Below are 25,156 nucleotides of genomic sequence, written 5' to 3'. Positions count from 1 at the left end.
AGTTTGCTCTTAATTCCGCTCTTAAAGAAAAGTTTAATGTTGTGTTAGGAAAGAGGGAAATAAAACAGCCAGAACTCTTGCCCTCCAAGCAAAAACAGACTTTAGCAGAAGAAAGTAAATCTCTCTCCCACACTTGTCACTCTTAGGACATGCAACTATAGACTGCTCCTGTGTCAAGGTGGCTGTGCTCTTGTGCTGGTAGCTCTCTTCAAAGCCAAGCTGGCTGTGCTCCCCAGGCAGTAGTTATCTTCAAAGCTCCTATAGCAGCTTGACTCTGGTCATCGTAGCTCCATTTCTAGCTACTTCCCTGTACAGTAGAGACCCCCCCAAGAGCTAATCCATCTAATCCATCCTGTTTATGGTGTAAAGTGAAGTGGTTATACGGAGATCAGTGAAACACAGTAACCCCATGTCGACACTTTTCAAGTCATACTTCAGGGTAGTACCTCACACGAATGGAACATCTTTTCCATACACCATGCCATTTTTCACTAATTCGGTACAAACGGTGCCCATTTGATATCAACTGACATTTAAACCATTCTCGTTTGAATAGCAGCTTTGAAAACGTGGAAATGCTTTCCCAGTAGCTCTTGGGGGGGTCTCTACTGTACAGGGAAGTAGCTAGAAATGGAGCTACGATGACCAGAGTCAAGCTGCTATAGGAGCTTTGAAGATAACTACTGCCTGGGGAGCACAGCCAGCTTGGCTTTGAAGAGAGCTACCAGCACAAGAGCACAGCCACCTTGACACAGGAGCAGTCTATAGTTGCATGTCCTAAGAGTGACAAGTGTGGGAGAGAGATTTACTTTCTTCTGCTAAAGTCTATTTTTGCTTGGAGGGCAAGAGTTCTGGCTGTTTTATTTCCCTCTTTCCTAACACAACATTAAACTTTTCTTTAAGAGCGGAATTAGCAGCACTTTGTGAAACGTAAGATGGAGATGTCAAGTTTGCAAACTGAAATATCACATTGGTAGAAAAATCTCGGGGGGCGGGGGGGGGGGAGGCGGGGGAAAGAAAAAAAAAAGGGTCTCTTTCAAAAAAGGCTGGAACAATTCACAAAATTCTGGATTAGTCTAGATTATACAGCAAAGTGTTCCCAAAGTGAAACCCAGATGTTCCACTTAGCCGTAAAACAGATCAAGTTTGTACATTACAATGTACTGGAGAAAGGGATGGGAGTTTGTAATCCATCAGTAATGGTGTTATTTTCCTAACCTTTGAGTAATGCAGCTTTCACCATAAAACTTGTCTCAGGACAATGTGACCTTCTGAAATTATTATTTAAACAACTGAAAACCATTTTAAAACAGCATCACTGTCACATTTTATTTAAAAACAAAAACAAACAAACAAACAAAACTACACCTAAGAAAAAGGTTTCCATGACTGAATAATCATATAGTCCAACAATTAGAAAAACTTTTCATTTTTAAGTTAGTGCATAGTTCAGCACTGAGCCAAGACGTCTGGTCAGATCTTATAAATCAATAGCACAAACAATGGCATGGAGAAAAGGAAATATCTCAATCTTGGGCGCAGCACATAGGAGTCAGCAAACAGCGCTGAAAATGGAGGAGTCTGAGGTGAGAGATTGTAAAGGGAGAATGCTTGTGTGCGTGCTTGTGTGCGTTTGCGTATTTGTGTGCTTTTGTTCTCGTTGACAGGACTTTAGGCGGGAAGGCTATGACCGCTACATAGGTAGCGGTGGTAGTGACCCAAGGAATGGAAGAGACAAGGAAGCTGATTGGATGTGGGAGCTGTGGGATGTACATTATCCTGGAGCAGGTACCTGATAGGTGCTTTGTTTGTATGAAGTGCTGCCTGATGGATCTGATGGAAGAGAAGATCCAAGGTTGGGAGATGCAGGTAGAAATTATTGTTGAGTTTTGAAGGGGATTTGAACAGATGATGAGCTGAGGAACGGGTTTGCTGACTTGGAAAATGAAAGGGCATGGCAGGTAGTAACAGAAGGTGGGAGGGCAAAGAAGAAGAGAAGCAGAGGGAAAGAGTCAATGGAGATAGCCAGAGATCGGAGCCCCAGGAGGATAGAGGATGACTCTCACAAGATTGCAAGTGAGAACAAAATATAGAGGACTTGCAACCAGAAAGACGAAAAGGAGGAAGGCCAGAAAACTGCACGAACACTGGGAAGAGGCAGGTCTATGTGATTGGGGACTCCCTACTAAGAGGAACAGACAGGCCTGTCACCAGAGCTGATCCAGCAAACAGATGGGTACGCTGTTTGCCAGGAGCTAAGATATGGGATGTGAACCTGAGGCTAAAAACGATCCTAATGGGAGCAGGAAAGAACCCCCTGTGTCTTTCATGTGGGAACAAATGATACTGCTGGATTCTCACTGGAACGCATCAAGGGAGACTATGCCTGGCTGGGGAAGATATTTAAAGAAATGGAGACTCAGGTGATCTTTAGCGGTATTCTCTCTGTCCTTAGAGGAGGAGAGTGAAGGTGAGACAAGATTATGATGATCAACAGATGGCTCAGGCAATGGAGCTATAAGAAGGGCTTTGGGATGTTTGACCACTGGTGGAATTCATGAATAGAGGACTGTTCTCATGGGATGGACTCCTCCTGAATAGAGAGGGAAATAGACTGCTGGGATGGAGGTTGACAAAACTGATTAAAATAGCTTTCAACTAGGAATTCGGGGTAGACAGTTGGGAGATGCTCATGTAATCTCCATGCCTGATTCTAATGCTGATCACAAGGAAAATCAAGTAAGACAGAATACAGCAATGGAGAATGGAACAATAGAGGACATCAAGAGGAAAGTCACTGGTATTGGCACTCAAAGTCAAGTAGGCTACACTGGCAGTAGAATAACGGTACCTAATAGGGAGAGGAATCTGGGCAAAGCCAAACAACAACAACAACGATATATAAGAAGTCTGGATAACAAAATGGAGAAACTAGAATTATCAGTGCAGGAAGTGAAAACAGATATGATAGCAATAACAGAAATATGGTGGAATAATTATCATGACTGGAGTACAGGTATTGAAGGGTATGTGCTGCTAAAGAAAGACAAATAAAGATAAAGGTGGAGTAGCAGCATTGTATATTAATGACATGATAGACTGTAAAGAAATTAAAAGTGATAGAACAGATAAAACAATCTGTTAGGGTCAAAATCACTTTGGAGAAGAAAGAGGTTCTATGAGGATAGTGCTTGGAGTATGCTACAGACCCCCGAGGATCTGATCTGAACATGGATAGAGACCTATTTAATATTTTTAAAGAAATCAGTATTACCAGGAATTGTGTAATTATGGGAGACTTTAATTTCCCAGATACAGATTGCAGGACAAGTGCTACTATATTCTTAGATGTTATAGCTGACAGATTTCTTCACCAAATGGTCACTGAACCAACAAAATACAATGCCATTTTAGATTTAGTATTGGTAAGTACAGAGGACCTCATAGAAGAACTGGTTGTAGAGGGCAGCCTTGGCTTGAATGAACATGAGCTAATTCAGTTTAAACTAAATGGAAGGATAGACAAAAATAGGTCTGCAACTAGGGTCCTTGATTTCAAAAGGGCAAACTTTAAAAAATTAAGAGAAGTAGCTGGGAAAGTGGACTAGACTGAAGAACTCAAGAATCTGAATGTGGAGGAGGCTTGGAATTACTTTAAGTCAAAGTTGCAGAAACTATATGGAGCCTGCATCCCAAGCAAGAGGAAAAAATTCATAGGGAAGGGTTGCAGACCAAACTGGGTGAACAAGCATCTCAGACAGGTTATGAAGAGAAAGCAGAAAGCTTACAAGGAATAGAAGGGATGGATCAGCATGGAAAGTTACCTCTTGGAGGTCAGAAAGCACAAGGATAAAGTGAGAACTGCCAAAAGCCAAGGAGAGTTAGACCTTGCATAGGAAATTAAAACCAGTAGTAAAAGGTTCTTTAGCCATATAAATGTAAAGAAAAGAAGAAGTGGGACTGTTAAACACTGAGGATGGGGTAAAGAATATCTAGGCATGGCCCAGCACCTAAACAAATACTTTGCCTCAGTTTTAAATAAGGGTACTGAGGAGCTTAGGGGTAGTGGCAAGGTGGTTAATGGAAATGCAGAAAGGGAAGCAGAAATTACCATCCGAAGTGGAAATCAAACTCAAACATCTTAATGGGACCAAATCAGGGGGGCACAGATATTCGCTATCCAAAATTATTAAAGGAACTGGCACATGAAATTGCAAGTCCATCAGCAAGGATTTTTAATGAATCCGTAAACTCGGCGGTCATATCCTAGGACTGGAGAATTACTAATATAGGACGTATTTTTCAGAAAGGGAAACAAAGATCCGGGAAACTACAGGTTCATTTGACCTCAATTGTGTGCAGGGTCTTGGAACATATTTTGAAAGAGAAAGTAGTTAAGGACACAGAGGTAAATGGTATTTGGGATAAAATACAACATGGTTTTACAAAAAGTAGATGGTGGCAGACCAACCTGTTCTCCTTCTTTGAGAAAATAACTGGTTTTCTAGGCAGAGAAAATGCAATAGATCTAATCTCTCTGGATTTCAGTAAGGCATTTGATACAGTTCCACATGGGAAATTATTAGTTACACTGGAGAAGATGGGGATTAATATGAGAATTGAAAGGTGGGTAAGGAACTGGTTAAAGAGGAAACTATAACAGGTCATACTGAAAGGTGAACTGTCAGGCTAGAGGGAGGTTACTAATGCAGCTCCTCAAGGACCAGTCTTGGGACTAATCTTATTTAACATTTCCATTAATGAGCTTGGTACAAGAAGTGGAAGGGTGCTAATAAAATTTGAGGATGACCAAAAGTTGGGAGATATTGCCAATATAGAGGAGGACTGGATCATCATACAAGAAGATCTGGATGACCTCGAAACCTAGAGTAATAGAAATGGGATGAAATTCAATAGTGCAATGTGCAAGGTCATCCACTTAGGGACTAACAACAAGAATTTTTGCTATAAGCTAGGGACATATCAGGTGGAAGCAACAGAGTAGGAGAAAGACCTGGGTGTACTGGTCAATCACAGGATGTCTATGAGAAAGGAGAGGAGTCATTCAAGTTAAGAGCCAATGGTGGCACAAGAACAAATGGCTATAAACTGGCCATCAACAAATTTGGGCATGAAATTAGACAAACACTTCTAACCATCAGAGGAGTGAAGTTCTGGAACAGCCTTCCAAGGGGAGCAGTGGGGGCAAAAAACCTAATTGGCTTCAAGATTGATCTTGGTAAGTTTATGGAGGGGACAGTATGAAGGGATTGCCTACAGTGACATGTGGCCCATCTGCAACAGCTAGTAGAAAATATCTCTAGTAGCCGGTGATGGGACACTAGATGGGGAGGGCTCTGAGTTACTACAGTGAATTCTTTATCACGTCTCAATGATGAGTCTTGCTGACAGGCTCAGGGTCTAACGGATCGCCGTATTTGGGGTCAGGAAGGAACTTCTGTCCAGGTCACCCTGGGCCTTTTTCACCTTCCCCTCACCTTTCATGCTTCCTCTGCAGCATGGGGCATGGGTCACTTGCTGGCTTGAACGAGAGTAAATCGTGGCTTTTCTGTAACTTCTGAGGTCTGTAAGTTATGATTTGAGGACTTCAGTTACTTAGCCAGATATTGTGTGTTTATTATAGGAGTGAGTGGGTGAGGTTCCATGGCCTGCAGTGCACAGGAAGCCAGACGAGAGGATCATGATGGTCTCTGCTGTCCTTACGTCTGAGTCACATAAGCAGAGTTTCCCATTCCTCATGGAAAGAGGGAAAAGTGGCTTCCCATTTTTTCCCCACCCTCAAAAGTCTGAAGGTCTGATAACCATAGGGTTTTTTTTTCTATCCTAGAAAAGAACTGTAAGGAATCGGAGAGAGATCTCTGTTCCAGGGCGAGATTAAAGAAGACTCCTGTGCGTCTGAAAGTCCAGAATTCAATCTGGTTTACAAACCAATTTGGTATTTATTATATTTTATTAAGTAAAAACAGAACTCAAAGAAGCGGGGACTGCCCTTTTGGCAGGAATTAATAGTAAGAGTGCAGGAAACCCAATGTTCAACAAATGGGAACAGCAGACTTAGAAGGCTGACTGCAAGTACACTTCAATATGTATATTAGCCAAATTTTAATTAGCTGTCATTTTTATTTCTTCGGAAGTTGGCCAGAACATCTAGACTATAACTCTGTCTAGACTTGGACAATGAAGTCTGGTTAGTCACTAGTTTACGAACATGTTTTTAAACACTATGGGGCACCTTACGTAGAACAGAGATGAAGGTATTTAAAAACGTGTTAGCTGATCATGGTCAACACTATATTTTCTGTGATCCTAAATTCCCTGTGTGTGGTTCCAAACTAAAGAAATGCATGTTCAGAATTATCTACTTTTACTCAATTGCACTTAAAACAGACATAAAATGAGTCCATTGCTGATGAAGAGTATCAATTCTTCCCTTAAGAGAGCGTACGTACCAGCTTCTCTTAAGGAAGTAGCTGTGAGACCCTTGCTCAAGAAGCCAAAGCTTCATACTTACAATCTGGTTACGTATTGTCCAGCATCTACTCTTTCCTTCTGGGTTCAGATTATAGAGAAGGTTAGGGCAAACCAAGTCTGAGTACTTAGATGCCCAGAATATCCTTGACCCTTGTTGCTCTGGGTACAGACCCAAATATGCCACAGACTGCACTGTGGACTTCCTACATTACCTTCTCCTGCTAACAAAGATTGTGTGTCCGTGCTGATATTTATTGATCTATTGGCTACCTTCAAGGCCATTGATGAAAAGGTGTTATTGACAGTCCTGTTGGCAGTAAAAGGCTGGAAAAAGGCTAATGTAGTGCCAATCTTTAAAAAAGGGAAGGAGGAGGATCCTGGGAACTACAGGCTGGTCAGCCTCACCTCAGTCCCCAGAAAAATCACGGAGCATGTCCTCAAGGAATCAATTCTGAAGCACTTAGACGAGAGGAAAGTGATCAGGAACAGTCAGCATGGATTCACCAAGGGAAAGTCATGCCTGACTAATCTAATTGCCTTCTATGATGAGATAACTGGTTCTGTGGATGAAGGGAAAGCAGTGGACGTGTTATTCTTGACTTTAGCAAACCTTTTGACACGGTCTCCCACAGTATTCTTGTCAGCAAGTTAAAGAAGTATGGGCTGGATGGGTGCACTACAAGGTGGGTAGAAAGTTGGCTAGATTGTCAGGCTCAATGAGTAGCAATCAATGGCTCCATGTCTAGTTGGCAGCCGGTATCTAGCGGAGTGCCCCAAGGGTCGGTGCTGGGGCCGGTTTTGTTCAATATCTTCATTAATGATCTGGAGGATGGTGTGGATTGCACCCTCAGCAAGTTTGCGGATAACACTAAACTGGGAGGAGTGGTAGATACACTGGAGGGTAGGGATAGGATACAGAGGGACCTAGACAAATTGGAGGATTGGGCCAAAAGAAATCTGATGAGGTTCAACAAGGACAAGTGCAGAGTCCTGCACTTAGGACAGAAGAATCCAATGCACCGCTACAGACTAGGGACCGAATGGCTAGGCAGCAGTTCTGCAGAGAAGGACCTAGGGGTGACAGTGGACGAGAAGCTGGATATGAGTCAACAGTGTGCCCTTGTTGCTAAGAAGGCCAATGGCATTTTGGGGTGTATAAGTAGGGGCATTGCCAGCAGATCGAAGGATGTGATCGTTCCCCTCTATTCGACACTGGTGAGGCCTCATCTGGAGTACTATGTCCAGTTTTGGGCCCCACACTACAAGAAGGATGTGGGAAAATTGGAAAGAGTCCAGCAGAGGGTAACAAAAATGATTAGGGGTCTGGAACACATGACTTATGAGGAGAGGCTGAGGGAACTGGGATTGTTTAGTCTACGGAAGAGAAGAATGAGAGGGGATTTGATAGCTGCTTTTAACTACCTGAAAGGTGGATCCAAAGAGGATGGATCTAGACTGTTCTCAGTGACAGCAGATGACAGGACAAGGAGTAATGGTCTCAAGTTGCAGTGGGGGAGATTTAGGTTGGATATTAGGAAAAACGTTTTCACTGGGAGGGTGGTGAAACACTGGAATGCGTTACCTAGGGAGGTGGTGGAATCCCCTTCCTTAGAAGTTTTTAAGGTCAGGCTTGACAAAGCCTTGGCTGGGATTATTTAGTTGGGATTGGTCCTGCTCTGGGCAGGGGGTTGGACTAGATGGCCTCCAGAGGTCCCTTCCAACTCTGTTATTCTATGATTCAGTAGCTAGAGAGTGGGCAGAGCTGCTCTTGGGTGACCGGCTGAGAGGGTGGTGTTGGGCGATAGCTCTTCCTCCTAAAAGTGCTGTCATGTGGAGTTCCACTGGGTTCCATCCTGTGTCCCCTCTTGTTCAATATGTAGCCAGGGCCAGCCAGTAAGACGGTTAGTGAGGAAGCATGGGCTGCGGTGCTTTCGATAAGCTGTTGACACCCAACTCTATATTTTTATCTCATCCCACCCAGCCACTGCTGATGAATGCCTGATTCAGTGTTTGGGGGAGATTGGAGCATGGATGAGAGCTAACCGCTCAAAGTTCAATCCAGATAAGTACAAAGTAACGCTGAATAGGTTGTATTGCGGGGGGGGGGGTGGGGGGGGGCGGCCAGAGGGAGAAGCAATCAGAAGCCACAGTGAGAATTATTCTGTTGGTGTTCCTGGGGGTGGTTGCCAATTATATGTAGCTAGAGCTCACAATCTGTGGGTGGTGTCGGAGCCCGAAGTGCTGTTAGTTTCAAGAAAGTTTCCACCCCTTCCCCCTGATCCGGCAATGATTTTGTGATAGTTTCCTTCAGTTATGGGCCTTTCTACTGTGATCTGTGCCTATGTCATCTCAAGAGTAGATTATTGCAATATACTGGATCTGGTCCTACCTTTTGTGGGAGGTCTGCAAAGGCACAAAACACATTGGGCTTGTGCCTACTTTTGCTTCTTCATGATATATAAAAGGCGGCCAGAATGTATGTTTGTTTAAAGAAAAACAAAAAAACAACCTGCTTGTTTTCCCCTCCTCCCCCCCACCCCGTGAAGAGGGAACATCACAAGAGAATGAAAGCTGAGCAATTGGGAGGGGAGGGATTTTTAGTCTGCCTCTTTAAAACTCTGTCCACCTGTTTAAATTCAACAACTAAATCACCATTTTACAAAAAGCCAGCATTTGTAAAGCTTCAGTTCCCCTTTCCAGTTAAGGTGATAGAGCTCAGACTAAACATGTCCCAGTAGCTCCCCAGCAAAACCAGGAGAGAATAGGCATTTCTGATCTTTCTAAAGGTCAAGTAAATCAAGAGGGATAAAATTAACAGAAAAACACCACCTCCTCTCTGGGGCTATCAAAGAAAACAAACAAAAAAGTGGTGCACTAATCCAGTGTTAGGAAACACACACACACAAACTTGGATCAGCTATAATTCAACCACAGTTGCCAACTTTCACGCAGTAAATAAGCACCCTGACTTTCACAATAAGCCAAAAATCAAGCTAATCCCATTTCAAAACAAGGCCAAAACAAGCCAATCCTTAGGAACCCCAACACTCTGTGTGAGTAGATTCCCCCTGGTTTGCAGTCTGGGACTGTGGTGGGCCTGCTGTGCACCCCTAACTCTCTCCCCCCGTTGCCCCTGCTTGCCGGGAGCCAATCAAAAAAAAAAAAAAAAAAAAGAAGCAACAAGCTACAACAAGCAAAACAAGCTAAAAGCCTAAAACTAGTCAACAAGCAACTCATAAGCCAAAAACAAGCCCACTTTCTGCATTTTTTTTCACGGGTTTGGCATGTCTGAATTCAACCCCGAAACTGAAATTGGTGCAGAATGTGGCAGCTCCCTTATTAAACAGTTTGCTGCCCCACACAGATGCCATCAGTGCTCTGGAACTGCCCTGGCTGTCTACTGATTTTCAGGTGGACTTTAGATGTTGGTTTTGATTTATCCTGCCTTTTGATTTGCATGTTTGAGAGAGTACCTCCTTCCCTGTGCCACCCTGCCATGCAGAGTCAGCAGAGGCATCTGAGCTGCAGCTTGTCAGAGTAAGAAAGCAAGCTGTTCTCACTGAGGGGTCCTGAATGCTGGAACCTGCTCCTCTCGCCTCCTGCTTCAAAATAGCCCAAATTTGTTAATCTTTAGGTTGTGCTGCAAGGCTGAACTATTTCCCCAGGTTTTTAGGAAGCATGGAGCATAAGAAGGGCTAGCATATATGGGGGATGTAGTGCTGGTTGGGCTTGATTTATTGTGGTTGGTTATGTTTTGGAGGCAAGGAGTGGCTGCTGGCTTTATTTTTGATGCAGCTGCACGTTCAGCTTTTTAGCAAAGGCAACAAGCGCTCTGCGTGGGCACTGCTTATGTATCTTGAAACATGAATAAATTATGCTTAGTCAAAAACATCCGGTCACACTCAGTACGCTAAACAAAGTTCAGTATCATTTTAAAAAGTTTACTCCACTCCTTAAAAGCCCCCCACCCTTATTTATTTTAAAGTGCCCTACTGCTTTTTAAACCCTAAGCCCTGGTCTACACTAGGAGTTTAGGTCGAATTTAGCAGCGTTAAATTGATGTAAACCTGCACCCATCCACACGATGAAGCCCTTTTTTTCCCCCGACTTAAAGGGCTCTTAAAATCGATTTCCTTAATCCACCTCTGACAAGTGGATTAGCGCTTAAATCGGCCTTGCCGGGTCGAATTTGGGGTACTGTGGATGCAATTAGACGGTATTGGCCTCCGGGAGCTATCCCAGAGTGCTCTATTGTGACTGCTCTGGACAGTACTCTCAACTTAGATGCACTGGCCAGGTAGACAGGAAAAGGCCCGCGAACTTTTGAATTTCAATTTCCTGTTTGCATGGTCACCTGCAGCTTGCCACGCTGGCCAGAGCTCATCAGCAGAGATGACCACGATGGAGTCCCAGAATTGCAAAAGAGCTCCAGCATGGACCGAATGGGAGGTACGGGATCTGATCGCTGTATGGGGAGAGGAATCCGTGCTATCAGAACTCCGTTCCAGTTTTTGAAATGCCAAAACATTTGTCAAAATCTCCCAGGGCATGAAGGACAGAGGCCATAACAGGGACCCGAAGCAATGCCGCGTGAAACTTAAGGAGCTGAGGCAAGCCTACCAGAAAACCAGAGAGGCAAACGGCCGCTCGGGGTCAGAGCCCCAAACATGCCGCTTCTATGATGAGCTGCATGCCATTTTAGGGGGTTCAGCCACCACAACCCCAGACGTGTTGTTTGACTCCTTCAATGGAGACGGAGGCAACACGGAAGCAGGCTTTGGGGACGAGGAAGATGATGATGATGATGAAGTTGTACATAGCTCACAGCAAGCAAGCGGAGAAACCGGTTTTCCTGACAGCCAGGAACTGTTTCTCACCCTGGACCTGGAGGCAGTCCCCCCCGGACCCACCCAAGGCTGCCTCCCGGACCCGCCAGGCAGAGAAGGGACCTCTGGTGAGCGTACCTTTTAAAATACTATACATGGTTTAAAAGCAAGCATGTTTAATGATTAATTTGCCCTGGCATTTGCGGCTCTCCTGGATGTACTCCCAAAGCCTTTGCAAAAGGTTTCTGGGAAGGGCAGCCTTATTCCACCCACCATGGTAGGACACTTTACCACTCCAGGCCAGTAGCACGTACTCGGGAATCATTGTAGAACAAAGCATTGCAGTGTATGTTTGCTGGCATTCAAACAACATCCGTTCTTTATCTCTGTGTTATTCTCAGGAGAGTGATATCATTCATGGTCACCTGGTTGAAATAGGGTGCTTTTCTTAAGGGGACATGCAGAGGTGCCCGTTCCTGCTGGGCTGTTTGCCTGTGGCTGAACAAAAATGTTCCCTGCTGTTAGCTGGGGATGTGGGGGGAGGGGCTAGCCACGTGGTGGGGGAGGCAAAATGCGACCTTGGAACGAAAGCACATGTGCTGTGTATGTAATGTTAACAGCAAGGTTTACCGTGAAAGAGTGTAGCCATTGTTCTAGAAAATGTGTCTTTTTAAATACCACTGCCTCTTTTTTTCTCCACCAGCTGCATGTGTTTCAATGATCACAGGATCTTCTCCTTCCCAGAGGCTAGTGAAGATAAGAAGGCGAAAAAAACTGCACTCGTGATGAAATGTTCTCTGAGCTCATGGTGTTCTCCCACGCTGACATAGCACAGACGACTGCGTAGAGGCAGACAATGTCAGAGTGCAGGAAAGCACAATATGACCGGGAGGAGAGGTGGCAGGCTGAAGAGAGGGCTGAAGCTCAAATGTGGCGGCAGCATGGTGAGAGGAGGCAGGATTCAATGCTGAGGCTGCTGGAGGATCAAACCAATATGCTCCAGCGTATGGTTGAGCTGCAGGAAAGGCAGCAGGAGCACAGACCGCTGCTACAGCCCCTGTGTAACCAACCAACCTTCTCCCCAAATTCCATAGCCTCCTCACCCAGACGCCCAAGAACATGGTGGGGGGGCCTCCGGCCACTCCACCCCAGAGGATTGCCCAAACAGAAGGCTGGCATTCAATAAGTTTTAAACTTTTAAAGTGCTGTGTGGCCTTGTCCTTCCCTCCTCCACCACCCCTCCTGGTGCTTCTCTCCTCCACCACCCCTCCCAGGCTACCTTGGTAGTTATCCCCCTGTTTGTGTGATGAATGAATAAAGAATGCATGAATGTGAAGCAACAATGACTTTATTGCCTCTGACAGTGGTGATCGAAGGGAGGAGGGGAGGGTGGTTAGCTTACAGGGAAGTAGAGTGAACCAAGGGGAGGTGGGTTTCATCATGGAGAAACAAACAGAACTTTCACACCGTAGCCTATCCAGTCATGAAACTGGTTTTCAAAGCTTCTCTGATGCGCACCGCGCCCTCCTGTGCTCTTCTAACCGCCCTGGTGTCTGGCTGTGCGAAACCAGCAGCCAGGCGACTTGCCTCAAACTCCCACCCCACCATAAACGTCTCCCCCTTACTCTCACAGATATTATGGAGCGCACAGCAAGCAGTAATAACAGTGGGAATATTGGTTTCACTGAGGTCTAATCGAGTCAGTAAACTGCGCGAGCGCGCTTTTAAACATCCAAATGCACATTCTACCACCATTCTGCACTTGCTCAGCCTGTGGTTGAACAGCTCCTGACTATTGTCCAGGCTGCCTGTGTATGGCTTCATGAGCCATGGCATTAAGGGGTAGGCTGGGTCCCCAAGGATACATATAGGCATTTCAACGTCCCCAACGGTTATTTTCTTGTCTGGGAATAAAGTCCCTTCTTGCAGCTTTTGAAACAGACCAGAGCTCCTGAAGATGCGAGCGTCATGTACCTTTCCCGGCCATCCCACGTTGATGTTGGTGAAACGTCCCTTGTGATCCACCAGTGCTTGCAGCACTACTGAAAAGTACCCCTTGCGGTTTATGTACTCACCGGCTTGGTGCTCCGGTGCCAAGATAGAGATATGGGTTCCGTCTATGGCCCCCCCACAGTTAGGGAATCCCATTGCAGCAAAGCCATCCACTATGACCTGCACATTTCCCAGGGTCACTACCCTTGATATCAGCAGATCTTTGATTGTGTTGGCTACTTGGATCACAGCAGCCCCCACAGTAGATTTGCCCACTCCAAATTAATTCCCGACTGACCGGTAGCTGTCTGGCGTTGCAAGCTTCCACAGGGCTATTGCCACTCGCTTCTCAACTGTGAGGGTTGCTCTCACATTGGTATTCTTGCGCCTCAGGGCAGGGGAAAGCAAGTCACAAAGTTCCATAAAAGTGCCCTTACGCATGCAAAAGTTTCGCAACCACTGGGAATCGTCCCAGACCTGCAACACTATGCGGTCCCACCAGTATGTGCTTGTTTCCCGAGCCCAGAATCGGCGTTCCACCGCATGAACCTGGCCCATTAGCACCATGATGCCCACATTGCCAGGGCCCCTGCTTTGAGAGAAGTCTGTGTCCATGTCCTCATCACTCACGTTACCGCGCTGATGTCGCCTACTCGCCTGGTATTGCTTTGCCAGGTTCCGGTGCTGCATATACTGCTGGATAATGCGCGTGGTGTTTAATGTGCTCGTAATTGCCAAAGTGATCTGAGCGGGCTCCATGCTTGCCGTGGTATGGCGTCAGCACAGAAAAAAGGCGCGGAACGATTGTCTGCCATTGCCCTGATGGAGGGAGGGGCAACTGACGACATGGCTTACAGGGTTGGCTTACAGGGAATTAAAAATCAATAAAGGGGGTGGCTTTGTGAGAAACTGAATAGCCCCCTCAAGGATAGAACTCAAAACTGGGTCTGGCAGGCCGTTGATTTCACAGAGGGAAGGAGGAGAAAATGAATACAAAACAAACCTGGTCTAATTCTTGTTTTGAGCCACTTCATCTATCTTTATAGATCTTGCTGGCAGCAGACTGCAGTACGACCGCTAGCCGTCATCTCCTGGGTGCTCGGCAGAAGCCGGTGCAGTATGATGACTAGCCATCATCTTCTGCTGGCTGGAGGCTAAAAGACAGTGCACTGCCGGTAGGACTGAATCGCCACGAGACAAAACTTAAAAGGGAAATGACCTGGCTGAGTCACTCCCATGTTTGCCCAGGCGCCCGATTAAAAGAGCACCCAGGACTATGTCGATGACGGCTACCAGTCATACTGCACTGTCTGCTGCCAAAAGGCAATTAACTGCTGCTGTGTAGCAATGCAGTACCACGTCTGCCAGCACCCAGGAGACATACGGTGACTGTTTGCTGAGCGGGCTCCATGCTTGCCGTGGTATGGCGTCTGCACAGGTAACTCAAGAAAAAAGGCGCAAAACGATTGTCTGCCCCTGCTTTCACGGAGGGAGGGAGGGAATGGGGGCTTGACGATATGTACCCAGAACCACCCGCGACAATGTTTTAGCCCCATCAGGCACTGGGATTTCTACCCAGAATTCAGATGGGCGGCAGAGACTGCGGGAACTGTGGGATAGCCACCCACAGTGCAACGCTCCGGAAGTCGACGGTTGCCTCGGTACTGTGGACACACTCCGCCGACTACATGCACTTAGAGCACTTGTGTGGGGACACACACAATCAACTGTATAAAACCGCTTTCTACAAAACCGACTTCTATAAATTCGACCTAATTTCGTAGTGTGGACATACCCTAAAGGTTGTATTAGACTATGCTACCATGGTATTATACTTTCCCACCCGTCTGGGAAAGGGGCCCTACCCCACGGTCTTCCAAAGCCGAGTCTGAAGAGTTTAAGCATGATGGAACTCCAGCTTCCACCTTTTGCGAAGTCAGACGCATAGTTTGTCAAATTAAGATTTGTCCAGAGTCTGCCTATTGGCCAGTAACATTGCTAACAATACCATTTTAGCTAAATGTCAACTCTCATTGCTATCTTCTCCTTGCAGTTTCAAATGGACATGGCAGTTTTCTTTCCCAGTTCTAATCTGGTTGTCTAGAATCATAGAATATCAGGGTTGGAAGGGACCTCAGGAGGTCATCTAGTCCAATCCCCTGCTCAAAGCAGGACCGATCCCCAATTAAATCATCCCAGCCAGGGCTTTGTCAAGCCTGACCTTAAAAACTTCTAAGGAAGGAGATTCCACCACCTCCCTAGGTAATGCATTCCAGTGTTTCACCACCCTTCTAGTGAAAAAGTTTTTCCTAATATCCAACCTAAATCTCCCCCACTGCAACTTGAGACCATTACTCCTTGTCCTGTCATCCACTACCACTGAGAATAGTCTAGATCCATCCTCTTTGGAACCACCTTTCAGGTAGTTGAAAGCAGCTATCAAATCCCCCCTCATTCTTCTCTTCCGTAGACTAAACATCCCCAGTCTAGTGGTATTGTGGACTCTTAGGCTCTGATCTGAGACACTCCGAGTGATTTCAAGGGGGATTTGGATCAGGCCCATAAACAACGGCATTCTTTGTCTGAAGTGGTTGTGCTGAAAGTCAACCAGAGTTAGGCACCTAAGTGCCTTTAACAAAATCTCCTCCTTCTTAGACCATGTGAGTCAAGTGCTTTGATGTCTCAGATGAAAGGCACTATAGACAAGCAATGTGTTGTTATAGCAGGACTCTCTCTGAAAGTTGGAAATTCCACTCCCCTCCTATTTTTCTTTCTATGCAGTACAAATCAGGTAAAAAGGACTTGAAACAATGTTTGCTACACCTGGCTCTAGCCTTCCATTTTGCAAAATGGAACCTATACACATTACACAGATATCAGCACAGGCAGAACATGGCAAGTGCTACTAATTATCCATTGTACCAAAAAGCAAAGCCCTGGCCTGCTTACTGCTTTCTCTGTCTGGCATCCTGTATGCCATTTACTGTAAAATATTGAACTGCTACAGGATACAAAACGACAGGGCAGAATAAAATCTGTCCAAGTGTGTGGGAGGCTGCTGATGTTGTATACACACAGAAGAGCAGCATCACTGTCATGAGGTTGGCCAGATGAGCTAATCTGGGCAAGACCCTCCTGTTTTGTAACTTCTTGAGAATAGACACTCTGCCATAATGTTGATGATCAAAACACTGCACATGACCTCCTAACTAAATAAATCTGCCTCTCTCTCACTATTGTTAAGTGACACATTACTTGTGGGGTCATGATTAAATTAGATTATAAACATTTCTGGGCAAGGACATTATCAGCTTATGTTTCTGGCAAGTGCCCAGGTCATCTCAGACCCTGGAGAAATAATATAATAATAATAATGCTCCAGCCTCATTCAGGGCCTCATCCATTGCCCATCAGGGCCTGAGAGTTCTTTCTTTGGGCATTAGATCTGATCCTCAGTCCTGGCAGATAAACATATCACTGGCTTTTCCACTATTTACACACCAGCCTTCTGGGTTGATTTGATCTTGCACACGGCCAAACTGAAAGAACCAATAAAACATCCCCTACTATCCCTTAATAAATTGTAGAAGTGGGGACCCACTGGAAACATTCACATTTGTATGTGAAATATTGTAGACAGCCAAATAAGGTGCAGCACTACCATGGTTAACCTCACCAAAAGGTTCCCCTTGTAATGAACCCGTTTTTATTTTTCACATTTTAAGAGAGTGAGTTATTGTTAAGTTTGTTATTAATTTTGTACACAATATATCACAGAGGGGATGCTTCAAAAATATAATTTTTATTCTAGTGTATTGTAGTAAAGATTCAAAATGTTTACCTATCCCTTTTAGAGAATCATACCTAAACAAGAGTTGAATGCCACTAGCTGATTCTCCAGAGAACTCTGCTGTTCTGGCTTAAACACGCACATAAGTAGCAAACTTGTTACTCAAGCTCACAAGTGACAACTGGCTTCCAGGAAAGCAGGATTTTTTACAGGAAAATTAAAATGAAAGTACAGTTGGGTTCACTTTAAGGGTGTGGTGCAGGAAAGAGGACGAAAAAGATCAGGGTGAGTCACACCAGAACTGAACATTCCACTGTGGAACTTCCAAACTTCAGCTTCTGCTACCAGCTTGCCGACAAAAAAACAGGTCAGTTCTCTTTATTTAAATTTTAGTATTTACTTAGCTGTACACGAAGTGTAATACTGAGCCTATCTGTAGCTAGAAGGACTGGAGATTTTCCTCTTGGTGGATGTTATTGAAGTTTCTTTTACAGAGTATAAGGATTTCACTGAGCCAAGTAATCAACTCCAATTCTGAAAGTCGTGTTATTAATTAGGGACAGATTTGTGCCCATGTGGTACAGTAATGTCAAATCCGGGGGGAGGGAGGAAGGAAAAATCTGTACATTTCTCACTATGTATATTTAATCATAGTGGTGAGCACAAAACCCGTACAGAGCGCTGCCTACCCACACATGCAGAGTAATACTGAATTCATACCAAAAAGGTAACTTCTGTAATCATTTTTATAAGATGTGCAAATTAGTATATTAGTATTCATACTAGAAACAATGCATGTCTATGAATAGGAATGTTGCTCAAGAATAAGAAATATTCGTTTTAGGGACAAACAGCCACCGTGCAGCATCAAGCAATTATTTAACACAGAATTCAGCTCAGCCAAAACTATATCAGCTATCTGAACATGCTCCCCTACAAGCCTCCCTGCTTTATGATGCATTAACAAAAATGTCAGTCAGCTTTCCTGGAACTGTTTAAATTCCCTTTTTATTAGCCCTCAAGAAAATCTGCTAATAATCCTCTTCGATTAATTATTTCCAGATGAGCTCTAATGTTTAGAGCAGGGAGTCAGGAAACCTAGATAATATTTCAAATTTGCTGTCTAATCTTGGGCAAGTACCTTAATCTCCCGGACCTCCATTTCCTTTTTGGTAAAATGGAAATACTAATTCCTACCTTTGAATTCTTCCAATGAACGCGCTATGTAATTGCAAAAATATTAGTGTTGTTCAAACATCTGATTGATAGAAACTACCAGTGGTAGAATATATATAGTAGTATCTGTCTTTTGTCAAACAAAATAAAAAATGAGTAGAATCACTATCTTCTATACTGTATACTTAACTACACAGTAATACCAGATGACAGACACACAAAAAAAACCTAATTCTCATTTTAAATCCAGAATAGGAAATCTGTTGGAATTTTTTTCAGCCAACATTTCACAGAGGTTAAGGATTAAAAACAAAACCAACTAACCAAAACATCAATATTAAATAACCAGCATTTATTAATTTGAGAGCAGTTTCAGGACCAGGCAAGGAAACAATTTTTGGATTCAAGTATCAAATGAAAATGTTAACGTTTATCAATTTTTTTAAAATTCAAGTTTCCAACTTATTAATCACACACTCAGACCTTGCACATGACATTAATAACAATTTAACTTTTATTTTCAGAAAAGACATTTTTAAAAGATTTTCAGATAAATATTCTGAGTAAGGATTTGGCAGATGTTTTCTATAAGGACAGCCAAAGTTTTATGCGTTTTTTCAAGTTTCAAAAACCCCACTGGCAGCGCCAGATATCAGTTTAGCATCTGTTTTCAATAAGTTTAGCACTGTAATATTCTGAAACATTGTACCAGAGAAAATATGTTTTCTCTATTTAGCAAATTTCTGCTCTTGGCTAGCATTAGTCCAGTTTATTTCCAGATAATGGGCCATTACAGGATCTTGCAGTCTCTATTTACGTTAGATGGAATTTCAACAAGTGAGTAATTCTATATAGGTATAGGAACTGGGAATGGGATACAGGGAAAATGTAATAAGTGATTTGTCTACAAGATGCAAACTGGAGATGGTATCTCCTAAACTTCAGGATTAAAGGGCAATAAGAAAGTCTCATGATGAGACTATTTATAGCATGTACTTGTACTTAATCATTAAGTAAATCCAAGAGTTATGCTGTCAGAAATTTACCGAAGTTTTTGGTTTTGAACAATTTTGCTGACCTTTAAAAATTCTCACTAGATACAAAACTGTCTGTGCATAGTTTACTGGGAAAACTAACAGGTGGCTTCCTTTCTTTCCTCAGGACTGAGACTGCCTCAGAGGGTACGTCTCCACAGCAAAAGCTGTGCAACGACTAGCCTACTCAAGCAAGCTTGAATACATCTGGCACAGGTAACGATAGTAGTAAAGACAGTGCAGCCCTGCATACGTACTTTGTTTGCGAGCCTGTTCTGAAGCCTGCATTGCACTGTCCTCACTGTTATTGTTATGTGCATTCGCTGGATTCAAGCAAACTTAGGTAGGCTAGCTTTTGCTGTGGAGACATACCCAGACTATCAGTCCTACAAATAGATCCGTGTAGGTGGACCCTGCACTCATGCAGAGCACCAATGAACTCAATATGGCCAGAATTGGGGCCAATTCTGCTCTACTGTTTTTAAGCAGCCACCTCCCATAAGCAGCTGACTTGCACCTGGCAAGTCTCACACACACACTCACACCCCTGCTGAAATATACAACTGCAGGCACCCCTTAGCAAGATCTGCCTCAGTTTCAAACAGGTAGCTCTCCTTCTCAGCGTATGTATTGTGATAGCACCCTAACTCTCCAGCCAGGATTGTTTTGCTCAGATGTGCTAGGTGCTCTATAAACAGATAGGAAGACACGGTTCCCTGCCCCTAGGAGCTGTAGCTCTGTTGCTTGTTTGGGGTAGTATCTTACTATTTTCAAATGTATTCATAGTATTAGTTTTTACTTGTATTTAGTTTAGATCTTTATACAAACCCTAACGTGTTCTAGGCCCCACTGACAATCTTTAAACATGCAATCAACTTGGATTTGTTTTTTGTCTTGTAGCTTTTGCCATGGAGCAGGGTGAAAATACCACAATGGACTATTATGAGGACAACAGTGAATCAAACTTCACCTTTGACTATACTCAGTATGAAATGCTTTGTGAAAAAGAGGAGGTGAGAAATTTCACTAAGTTGTTCCTACCTGTGTTTTATTCACTGGCTTTCATTGTGGGAATTGCAGGAAATTCTTTAGTGGTGGCAATCTATGCCTACTGCAAGAAACCAAAGACTAAGACAGATGTTTATATCATCAACTTGGCAATTGCTGATCTGTTACTGCTATTCACCCTCCCTTTCTGGGCTGCAAATGCAGTCCTTGGATGGGTGCTTGGAAACATCATGTGCAAGGTCACTTCTGCTTTATACACCATGAACTTCAGCTCTAGCATGCAGTTTCTGGCTTGCATCAGTGTGGATAGATATAATGCCATTTCCAAAACCCAAAGTCGCCAAAGAAGTGGAAAGCAATGCAGCGTAACCTGTATCGGTGTCTGGTTGGTTGCCATTTTGTTGAGCATTCCTGAACTGATTTTTAACACAGTCAAGAAAAACAGTGACCGGTATGGATGCTTTCCTGTATTTCCAGTGGATTTGGGAACACTCCTTAAAGCAACCATTCAAATCCTGGAAGTTATGCTAGTGTTTGTGTTACCCTTCCTCGTCATGCTGACCTGCTACTCAGCTATTGCCAGAGCACTCTTGAGGTCTCCAAATGTTCAAAAATCTAGGCCCCTCAAAGTTCTGCTGACAGTAGTGGCTGTTTTCATTGTCACTCAGCTGCCTTACAATGTAGTCAAGTTCTGGCGAGCCATAGACGTCATCTACTTGCTGATTACAGACTGTGACATGAGTAAAACCATCGATGTTGCCCTCCAAATAACTAAGAGTATAGCCTTGTTTCACAGCTGCCTGAATCCAATCTTGTACGTCCTTATGGGAAACTCTCTTAAAATGCACATTATGAAAATAGCAAAAAATTTTGGACATTGGAGGAGAAGTCGCAATATACCAACTGAAGAGATTTCTATGAATTTTGACGGCCACACAGAACAAACAAGTAGCTTTACAATATAGCAGCTGTAGCACCCTCTCTACCCAGTGTAACAGAAGGGAACAATTATAATACATCTGAGAGCTATTTCCTCTTTGATGAAACTTAACATCCATGTTACTCTGCAAGTCAAATCTGAAGTGATGTTCTGACACATGAACCAGCCAAGATGTTGCAAAGCAGTTCAAAATAGAATAAGACCAAAAACCATATAGTAAAGGTAATGGAAACAATGCTTGAAAAAAGTGGAATTTAAAGCAGAGGTGGGCAAACTACAACCTGCAGGCCACATCCGGCCCGCAGGACCATCCGGCCTGGCCCTTGAGCTCCTGGCTGGGGAGGCTAGCCCCCGGCCTCTCCCCTGCTGTGCCCCCTCCCCTGCAGCCACGCCGCCAGCGCGGCTGGCTCCGGCTGGGTGGTTTGGCTGCCAGTCCTGCCACTCTGAGCGGCATAGTAAGGGGGCAGGGGTGTTGGATAAGGGGCAGGTGGTCCTGGGGGACAGTCAGGGGGACAGGAGATGGGTGGATGGGGTGGAGGTTTTAGGGGGGGCAGTTATGGGATGGGGGTCGGGACAGTCAGGGGACAGAGAGAAGGGGGGTTGGATGGGGGTGGGATCTTGGGAGGGGGCGGTCAGGGGATAAGGAGCAGGGGCGGATAGGGGGTGGGGGTCGGGCTGTTTGGGAAGGTACAGCCTTCCCTACCCGGCCCTCCATACAGTTTCGCAATCCTGATGTGGCCCTCGGGCCAAAAAGTTTGCGCCCCTCCCCCCCCGCCCCCATTTAAAGGGTCACAGCGCTAGGCCATTAATTAGATGAGGAGTGAATGGACTACATACCGGTATGCTAATCGCAACAAATATACACTTAACATGTAAAAAGGGGGGAAAAAAAACCACACACACACAATGGCACTGAATTTTGTGCCCCAGTTAATAATCTTCAGTCCTTTAAAATGTAACCCTGCAGAGTTGCTTCTCAAAACTGTTTCAGGTCTTCCTACGGATTTAAAATGTTTGTCTGAAATTGCAACTCTGTTTTTCCTCAGCTGTCACTTCACAAATGGCCTTTGAGGCTTGAGATGAGGAAATAGTTTATCTCTAGTATTTCACAGAAGCAGCAGTAAATAGCAAGCTATGGTCCTGTGTTTTATGATTCCAAATGTGTGTGGCATGTTTAAAAGTTCCTTTTCTGTAACACAGAATGCCTTTTAATTATATTCTGCCTGCACTAGATTGCAATGAGTCCTTTTTCCTATTATAGGCACATGCCAAATCTTTGGTTTTAAATCCATATTCGTATGAGATTACTCAGCCTCATTTTGGTCATTTTCTGCAAGGCAATTCACATTTCCTGTGACCTCTATAAAATGCTTTGGGAACTGATGCAACAATCAGCGACACTTATGACCTAATTTTGAACATGTAGCCCTATACTGTGTTATAGAAAATTAGTTTTGATTTGTAAATGTATTGCATGCATTTATGGATATTTTGCATGTGCACTTCAGGCACCAATTTCTCTAGCTTTAGCTCACAGAGTATAAATAACTGGCTGAAGAAAGAGCATATTTATACTCAATAGTTCATGAGAGGATACAGTCATGGTCCTTAAGGAAGGAATTAGTGAAATTAAAAGTACTGGCCTGTGATAGCTAGAAGGTAGACAATTTTTTAAATTGTCCATTTAGTTGTTACATGTAAATGTTTAAAGAATACTCAGTTTCCTTCTACTCTCTGTAGTCTGTTTACATGAGTTTCACTGAGAGGACGATTTTGTTAACAAAGGTGGATCTAATTGGCTACGCACCCCACGTTACAACAGTCTGAAGACATTCATATGTATTTGATGCAGAAAATAAGGTAATGAATACAGACCCCCTGAATTAAGGAAGGTGGCTAATCAGTCAGCAAATCCTGTGAGCACAGGGCAAGGTAGCTGGTCATTTGGCTATAATGTAAGCTCCCTGCCCTAGGAAGAAGGGGAAAAAAAAAAAACAAAAACAAATGAGGAAGCTAGAGCAGGGAAAAGATTGGGCTCACGAGAGCAGGAAGGTAGATATATACGTTGGCGAAAGATGAAAGGCCGGCTTTGTGGCCTCCAGTGTAGAGACACTAAACCATTACCTGCGCTGCTGCAAGGCAATTCTCCCAGTCAGTTTTACTGGGGAGATGCTAAAACGGAGGAGTTGGTGTTGTGCCCAGTAGCTAATTTTGAGAGTTTTTTAAAAATATATAAATAAAACAACCTTTATTTATACTCATAAAGCCTCACTCTAGTGAAACTAACATGCATTGATATATCTAACATTCTTCATCTGTAATATGCATGTATTGTGGGCTTCACTCAACTGGCGCATACTGGCATACCTTCACGATTTACAGCGGATCTAGCCCGGTGTATGTTAAAAGCAGTGTAATCAATATATTAACAAGAATTTAAGTCTATACAGAAGAAAGTGCTCTAAGGCAACCTCCACACAAGGGGCCTGGCATTTCCACATGAAGTAGATGCTGTGGTAATTACGACATACATACATAAAAATAAAGGTGATATTGTAAAATAGTGGCTCGGATGTATTCACTTCTGGTTTTAATTATATCCTTGCTTTTTATTAGTAAATCTAATATTTTATATTAGATTTATAATATATGGAGAAGTAAAAATCTCTGCCACACTTTTTGTATTTGCAATCTGTTGAAAAATTAAGCTGTTTCAAGCAACTTGCATTTCAAAAGGTGTTCCAAAAACAAAACAAACACTTCAAGTCATCAATGGGCTCCAACATAGGGCGTCATTCAAAGCCCACTAAAGTTAATGAAAGTCTTTGGATTGATTACAATGGGCTTTGGATAGGCCCCAAATGCACTATTTTGACCTGTAGAAGAGCTCTGTGAAACCTTGTCTGTCTCTCTCACCAAGAGAAGCTGGTCCAATAAAAGCTACTACCTCACCCTGTCACTCTATTTTGAGAAGTGTGAGTTGTGTGTTCAGACTAACAATAGGTATACAGGTTGCATCCGATGAAGTGAGCTGTAGCTCACGAAAGCTTACGCTCAAATAAATTGGTTAGTCTCTAAGGTGCCACAAGTACTCCTTTTCTTAATAGGTATACAAGAAATCATCAGGCATGCTTTGTAGGTTTAAGCTTATGGACTGTAAGAAACCTGTGTAAGATTAAAGACAAGAGACAATCTTCTTTTTTATGTTGCGATAACAGCAGCTATCAACCAGTGATACTCCCATTTTGGAAGGTGACAAATATGACAAGCTTCCTTTCCACTTCAGTCCCTGAAGTATTAGGCCAAGAGAGAGCCCTCCATCCACTGGTGATTCTAGATATTGCAGGTCAAACTGTATTAGTAAATTATTAGAGCTATTTGCAAACTCTGTGGATGCATCTCACTATGTAGCTCCATCCCCCCAACCCCCCCACACATTGGTAACACTCAAGCTCCATTCCAGTTAGTGTCAGTATAGATATCACTACACCATATTTGTGGCCCTGCCCTGCAAAGTGCTGAGTGCCCTCAGGTCCCATTGACTGATGATTTTCTGTTTGCAGATTTTCTAGAAATACAGTAACAAGGTTATTTAAATGCAATTTAGTTGATTTTATTGGGAATTCATTATCAGAATCTCCTGGGATTAGATGCTAACTTAAAAAATACAACAGTGAAGCCTACAATATAAGCGATTTATGTAAACTAGAATTGCATTAAGCTATATTAGAATATAGTATTTAGCATATGTATTTCTGGAAAGTCTACAAAAAGAAAATGATCATTTTTTTCTATGAGCTTGGAACGGCTACTTAAAATCATAGTTAATCATAGCACTGTCATTGCTTCAGTTACTTTGCAGTAATTTGGGATACATTTTACATTCATGCTTTTTTTT

At 43.6% G+C, this 25,156-nt stretch overlaps 2 protein-coding genes across 11 annotated transcripts in view; one reads left to right on the top strand and one right to left on the bottom strand.

Moving 5' to 3' along the window:
• ACAD11 (acyl-CoA dehydrogenase family member 11) overlaps positions 1 to 25,156 on the bottom strand; it is a 61,262-nt gene that overhangs the window by 11,015 nt on the left and 25,091 nt on the right. The window lies entirely within an intron of this gene.
• ACKR4 (atypical chemokine receptor 4) lies at positions 17,253 to 23,819 on the top strand. 5 transcript variants are annotated; one of them, XM_037890306.2, is made up of 4 exons: positions 17,253 to 17,467; positions 17,755 to 17,827; positions 19,438 to 19,526; positions 20,211 to 23,819. In XM_037890306.2, the coding sequence occupies exon 4, from the start codon at positions 20,219 to 20,221 to the stop codon at positions 21,281 to 21,283; it is 1,065 nt and encodes a 354-aa protein (XP_037746234.1). In that variant the 5' UTR covers positions 17,253 to 17,467; positions 17,755 to 17,827; positions 19,438 to 19,526; positions 20,211 to 20,218; the 3' UTR covers positions 21,284 to 23,819. The 5 variants fall into 5 exon arrangements, with proteins under 5 accessions (XP_037746234.1, XP_037746233.1, XP_037746235.1 ...); XM_037890305.2 differs by lacking the exon at positions 17,755 to 17,827; XM_037890307.2 differs by lacking the exon at positions 19,438 to 19,526.

The sequence above is a fragment of the Chelonia mydas genome, chromosome 2, assembly GCF_015237465.2.
Source record: "Chelonia mydas isolate rCheMyd1 chromosome 2, rCheMyd1.pri.v2, whole genome shotgun sequence".
NCBI lineage: Eukaryota > Metazoa > Chordata > Testudines > Cheloniidae > Chelonia > Chelonia mydas.
This window is presented reverse-complemented; position numbering and strand designations above follow the sequence as displayed.